The sequence below is a fragment of the Populus euphratica genome, unplaced genomic scaffold, assembly GCF_000495115.2.
Source record: "Populus euphratica unplaced genomic scaffold, PopEup_1.0 scaffold104.1, whole genome shotgun sequence".
Taxonomy (NCBI): domain Eukaryota; kingdom Viridiplantae; phylum Streptophyta; class Magnoliopsida; order Malpighiales; family Salicaceae; genus Populus; species Populus euphratica.
Window position 1 is genome coordinate 139,394 of NW_011499915.1, and position 7,197 is coordinate 146,590.

The 7,197-nt window shown below is 32.0% G+C and overlaps 1 protein-coding gene across 1 annotated transcript; it reads right to left on the reverse strand.

Moving 5' to 3' along the window:
- Nucleotides 1-4,388: 4,388 nt before the first annotated feature.
- Nucleotides 4,389-5,261, reverse strand: LOC105134465 (uncharacterized). Its single transcript, XM_011038879.1, has one exon. The coding sequence runs from the start codon at nucleotides 5,168-5,170 to the stop codon at nucleotides 4,625-4,627; it is 546 nt and encodes a 181-aa protein (XP_011037181.1). The 5' UTR covers nucleotides 5,171-5,261; the 3' UTR covers nucleotides 4,389-4,624.
- Between the last annotated feature and the right edge of the window lie 1,936 nt (nucleotides 5,262-7,197).

Genomic DNA, 7,197 nt, shown 5'->3' on the forward strand with positions numbered 1-7,197 from the left:
CATACAGTTTTTCCTCGCATATAGTTTTTTTCTAGTTTCTTTTGTGTTTTCTTTTTTTGTAATATTTTTTTTCAAAATTATCTTCCTTAATTTTATTTTTTAAAATATTAAGCTGGTTAGAATTTAACTTTATAATAAAACTTAATCATGTAGAGAAAACACCGTAACTTTCCTCACAAAACATTGTTAAGAACTACAGTTATAAGTCATTACAAATAAGTCTAAATCATGTAGGGAAGCACTGTAGCTTTCATTATAAAACACTATGAGTTACTATAGTGTTTCCAACATGATTTTTTTCTCTTTTTTTTGTTATTTTTTTTGTAAAATTGTTTTTGTCGATTTGATTTTTTTAATATTGAGTTGATTAAGAATTTAACTTTATAATTTTATTTTTTTAAAACACTGTGAATTGTTGCAGTGTTTTCCATATGATTTTTTTATAACTTTTTCCAAAATTATCTTTCTCGATTTTTTTTAATATTGAGTTGGTTAAAAATTATAATTACAATAAAACTAAATCGTGTAGGAAAAGCGTTGTAATTTTTCTCACACAATACTATGGATTGCTACAGTATTTCTTTAAATGGTTTTTTATCTTATTTTATTGGAAAAAATACTGTAGTTTTCCTTAAAAAACATTGTCAATTGCTATAACGTTTTTCCTCATGGATTTTTCCAAAATTATCTTTGTTGGTTTTTTTTTAATATTAAGTTGATAGAGAATTTAGCATTGTAATTTTTTTCTTTTTATTTATAAAAAAGTTAAATCATATAGCAAAACAATGTATCTTTCCTTCAAAAATATTATAGATTGCTACAAATCATTTTGTTTATTCTCTAAGTTTTTGATTACCAACACATTTTTTTTTCATCATGAAATATTGACTCTATCATATTTTTAGTTTTTATTATTTATCTAGCACTGATTTATAATTATAATATTATTAAATATATTTATTTTCTAAGCCCATAACAGCACACACACAATAGCACACAGACAAGACATCTCTTTGTTTCTCAAATGAAAAAACTCTATTAAAGATGATACGATGACACACACAACAACACACAGACAATATATCTCTTTGTTTCTCAAATGAAAAGACTCTATTAAAGATGATACGATGACACACAAATGAAATTAGCAGAGAAATTGTTTTTTTTTTGTTGCCCTCTTGTTTATTTTAATTATAAATCAAAGGTCTGATATTATAATTCTAAAACTATATTTGAAATACTAATATCAAGAAATCAAAACAAAATTTAATGTTTTTAATACCTTATTCTTAAAATGAAAATAAATAATAATTTAATCAATAGTGATATTTATAAAAATTATACGATGCCGGAGTAGAAAAGGGGAATAAATGGTGGGATGATAATAATATTATAACATAATAATAATGTATTTAAAAAATACATTAATGCCATGCTACGGATGGCTCTGATGGTGATGGTTAAAGAGAAGTTGAAAGATAATTGAAGAGTAATGAACGATACAATAATTTATTACAATAACAATATTAATAATTTAACTTTTTTGAAAAAAAAATAATAATTGAGATATTAATGATGATAAAAATAATTAATATACAATGAATATAACCATATCATTCTCTTTGAAAAAAAAAATCATTATTGTTATCACTTTTCATTTCCCTTCTCATTCTATTCATTTCAACCAAATCCATACAACAAAAAGAACTTCACTCTCGTTCTCTCTATTCCATTCACCGTTGCCAAGCATCACAAGTACTTTCCCCGTCTAAACTTTTAATGACAAATTTGCTCACAGTAGGAGAAAAAACATGAGTCTCAAAGCCATGTTTCAGTGAGACGGGAACCGATATCCTCTAGATTCTAGATCAGGGTAAAGGGTTTTTCTTTTCGCCCTATAGTTCAAGGATCAAAAGCATAGACAATTGCATGCCGAAATGACTCTTGAACCTTGACGTTTCCAGACTAGATACAGTTTGAGCTAAGCCGAGCCTATTCAACTTGCTGGGTGACAAGCTAGTGGGCTAAAAGCTCAAAGAGGATTGCTCTCAAGCCATTGCTTCCAAATAGAATTGAAGCCTTCAGTACAATAGATCAAACTAGCTGGAGGGGCTTGATTTTGCTCAAGTCAGCAGAAACATTCACAGTTGAAAAGGAGGACACCTAGACCTTGTTCCAAATGCCTGAGCTATGATAGCTTTACTTAGTGAACTGTTGACCAGTTGTCTAGCACTGTTCATGAACTGTTTAAACAAGACAAGGCGCCCCCTCCACAGTAGCGAACACCAAACTGGGATAAACAGAGAACAGGGGGTCAAGAAAAAACACGGTGTTTACTGTATTTTCCTTTCTCCTGATTTTATTGCTCATATACATGGTCCCTTGGAGCAGCGATAAAAGCACAGAAGGAAAAAAATGGGTGCACTTCAAATAATTCACAAAAAGAAAGTTTTCTTCGCCCTCTCCATTGCTAGAAAGCAAGGACGAGGAGGTTCGCCAATGAAAGCTACCCATTCAGCACACAAAAAATGGGTGCACTTCAAATAATTCACAAAAAGAAAGTTTCCTTCGCCCTCTCCATTGCTAGAAAGCAAGGACGAGGAGGTTCGCCAATGAAAGCTACCCATTCAGCACACAAAAAGAAAGGGAAAGCAACCCTTTTTTGAGCACTTGAAAAGGCCCCTACTAGTTAAATTCGGCATTTAAAGAAAGCAGTGCTCTCTCTCAATGAAGCAGACAGCCCAGGGGGACAAAATGGAACGTTGGTGGAATGGGGGCTGAAATAGAAATGATATGGCACTCGGTGCCAGATGATACGTTTTGTCCCTATTATGATAGATATGGTTGTGGTTCATGGCAAAGAAAAAGATTGTGTGGTTTTCATTAGAATAATGACAAAGATAGCAATGGTTCATCATGGATGAGGGGCCGCGGAAATAAAAATGTGTCAAGGTTGCGGAAGAGTGGACAGTGTGAGTGAGAACAAGTCAAACAAGATGGAAGAAAACAGGACAGACGATAATGAAAGGAACAAGACTACTAGTCTCTAGAACTCGAATCCGAAGAAACAGGGTAAGCAAACCAAATCTTGCACAAGATAATGATTTATCAAAGATTCATGTAGTGCAGTTGAAAAGAGGTGAGTGCTAAAGTGCCTGCTTCCGAGAGAAGTTCAAGCAAACCATTCCCGAAACCAAGCAATAAAAACAACAATTTTTTGCAACAGAACAGCAATCATCTCAAAAAAATCGAAACTCAGTCCATAAGACGAGCAACTGTTCATCTAAACCTCAGCTTCAAAATATCTCACTGTCAATTCACCACAGTTTTCCCCAAAAGTGATAAATAACATCCACCTTACGGCGAAGTAGATACAGAAATCACCTTGAAAATCAATATAAATATCACAATAAATGTGCTAACTGCACAATGTGAGTCCATGTAGATTAACCTAAAAATAAATGATAAAGCATCCTCCGTTTGACTACTGTCAAATTAAGATCTACCGAGCATCCATTTCATAATCAGATCCTTTCAAGCAATTCCTTCAAAAATCTACCCAGTTTAACCTCCAACGATGTGTTTGAATATCAAAAAAAGGTTGCCGACACCCACGATCCACACACACAAAAACTGATTAAGAGGGTCTCTCTCAAGTGCTCCACTTTGCAATAACACCCACCCTTATCTCTACAAATTCCCCAAATTCCAACCAAATACACGCACAGTAAACTACATGAAAATCATGAACACTAAGAATAACATCAAGCAACATTAAGATGATAATAACACCCACATCCAATCAGCAGACCTGATAAACCCAGATCGATTTCACAGATCCCACCTTAGGACTTATCACTATTCATTTGTGCCTGAACTTCAAAGTCTCACATGAGAAAAAAAAACATATCCCCCCAAAAGCATCCAACCGACACCCAAAATTATTCAATCACACAGAACCACAGCACAGCACACACCACTTTAGACAATTAGTTAACAAGCAATAGACAAATATAAGCAAGTAGTTTTATTTTCTTTTAAGAAAAAGTGAGAAACTTCATAATAGATTAGTCTAGAAACAAATCACCAACGTCCACAGTTCAACTGCAGTGATAAACATCTAACCAAATCATGATCCGACATGAACCCATTTTAAGATCCAATTTTTCATGCAATTCTTTAATTAAACCTCCACCACTAGTATTTTAATCCCAAAACAAAAATTGTCATCAAGACATCTACAATTCATACAAAGAGAACTTGATAAAAACAATTAGATGGGTTCATTTGAAATCTGCACTTTACTATCCCACACTCATTCCCCCAATTCTCCCACTTGCACTCAACCAATTCAACCCGCACACATACACAGATATAAGCCATAAAACTCATCAACACTGTAAGATAAATTAATATCAATGAGGATTAAAATGATAATAACATCCACACAAGTCATTTCCAATCAGCATAACCTAGGTTAAAAAATAAAAGGCAATAAGCCTCAAATTCCACTAATTACATCTAACCAGCCACCTCCAAAGTTCAATTCTTTACACGGTACCAAATTCCAAGTTCCCATCGTTTTCCACCCCCACCACTATTTTACCTTCAATCTCTTCCTCTGCTAAGCCTTCAAGCCCAACCCATGCTTTCCATGAACACACCCTGGCTTCAAATGAAGAAAAGGACTCCTCTTCGAATTACTCATCTTAGGAAATACCCTTTTGCCTAACTTCCTAATCCTTTGCCTCCCTAACTTCCCACTCACAGTCCATGGCACTAGCTCATCATTTAACCCAAACCCATCATCATCATCCTCTTCATCATCAAAATCAACGTACTGAATCCTAGCAGCGGGAAACAATATAGGCCTCCCACGATAAACATCACCATCGTCATCATCAATCTGATGATCATGAGAGTTGAAATGAAAGACAACATCTCGGTCTTGTTGAGTGTCCTGGGCTACTATTTCTTGGCTTGTCTTCGGTGATCTTGGTGAAGACCAAGAAACAAAGCCATTTTCAAGACTTTGTAAAGAATCAGTATCTGAGTCTTCAGCATCAGATTCGTTAATGAGTTCCCAGTTAGAGAAATCATTAGCTTCATCTAAGAAAACAGCATCGTGCTCTTGAAAGATTGGTTTCATGGTGATGGATTTCTTTGCCATCTTTGATTGCGTGCTGTGTCTTCCCCCCCTTCCTCGAAGGATCTGGGTGCGAGTCCTCTACTCTATGTAGACGTCGTAGGGGATCAAATGACAACAGTTTGGTGCCGTTAAACCACGTATTGTTACCAATGAATGTGAGCCACGTGGATTGAAATATGGTTGTCTTTTTTTATATATTTATTTTTTTGTTGCCACGTGAGGCATATTCGACAGTGATCCAACTTCACGGTTAATCTTCGTCCTGAAAATGCAGGGTTTTGATTGCACGCCAACTACTTAAGATTTAAGAAAGGTATGATAAAAAAGAAAAGAAGAGAAAGTGAATTTCTTTATTCCCTTTTCACTTTTTATTTAATAATTTGAATAAAAATTATTTAATAAAATAGGAAGGTTCATCTTGAAGAGTCGAAGTTTTAATCGTGTTTTTTATTTAATATTTACTTAATTTTAAATTATGTTTTAATATTTTAATTTAATAATATCAAAAATAAATTTAAAATAAAAGATATTATTATTATTTTAATATATTTACAAATAAAAAACACTCCACCTCCATCACACGCTCAGCTGGGTATGCCGTTAAAAAGGTTTTATTTTATTGTGAAAAGAGATTTTTAATTACTTACCCGGTAAGTAGCGGGTCCCCTCTCAACCTGACAGGACGGCTTATCTTGCGAGCAAGCCGCGGAGGCTCGGTGACGAACACGCTCCAATTCCCAAGACCTTTATCCCCGCTATTTCAAGTGTGGGACGAGCAAGGGAAAGGACTCTGTCCTGCCACCTGTAATCCCAGTCTTGACCGACTCCCCTGCCAGATAATTTTGTTGACTTATTACAGCGTGTATTTATAACTAGTTTATATCTGTATTTTAAAAAATTTTAATTTTTTATTTAAAATTAATTTTTAAATTTTTATAGATCATTTTAAATTGTTATTATTACAAAAAATTTTAAAAAATATTATTTTTATATATTTAGAACTTTTATGTTTTAAAAGTTTTTTTAAAAATTTAAATATTTTTATCTTTTTATTTTAAATTATTTTTTTGTATTTTCAGCTTTTTTTGTTATACTATATCAAAATTAATTTTTTTAAAATTAACAAAAAAATAATTTTTATTTTAAATTAATTTTTTAATATTTATAAATATTTTAAATCACTAGTACTATAAATTATTTTTTAAAAATAAAAAATATTATTTTTATATATTTTTAACTCGTTTGTTTTATGTTTTAAAAGTATTTTAAAAAAATTTAAATTTTGTTATTTTAACTTATTTTTTATTTTCAATTTTTTAATGTATTTATATCAAAATTAATTTTTAAAAATTAAAAAATTTAATATAATTTTTTAATAAAAATATTTTCAAAAATAACCTAACCTCAACTAAAACATGTCATTCATTTAGAAAGTTGTCTGCGTGGCACTTGATCGAGCACTGTTATATTTGCCTTTTCAACGAGAAAAAAAAAAAAAAAGATGGAGGGAAAAAGCTGTTATTCACAGCCTCATCCTTGCGATCATCGTTCCTTAAACCACTGGAAAATCAATTTTAGTGACCATCAAAGATACAGGTTGTGACTGGCAAACGTTAAGTGGGAGCAAAGTAATCTTTATAGGCGCGCATTACCTTAGCATTCTTTCCCTGCGCTTTTTGAACACTATTTTGTTTGTTAGTGTGTGGTTCTTTTTTGGAATTCATGCATCTTTCTTTATAACTGTTCTGTCAAAACATAGCTGTAGATTTAAATATATATATATATATATATATATATATATATATGTATGTATATATAAATCTACGTCATCAAGTTAACTCTGAATTACTGGATAATTCAGATAAATTATACTTATTAAAAATTATTTTTTCCTTATTTTATTTTTTCAACGGTTTCACTTGGTAAATATATTATCAGATCGATTTAAATCAAGATTTAGGTATTAATATTTTTAAAATTTTTAAAAAATATAATTTACACCATGTCTCCGATATCAAGATTGCACACAACAACGTCAAAATGGAATG

Excerpts from the sequence above, each read along its gene's own strand:
- LOC105134465 (XM_011038879.1), bottom strand. The coding sequence starts at position 5,170 with ATGGCAAAGAAATCCATCACCATGAAACCAATCTTTCAAGAGCACGAT.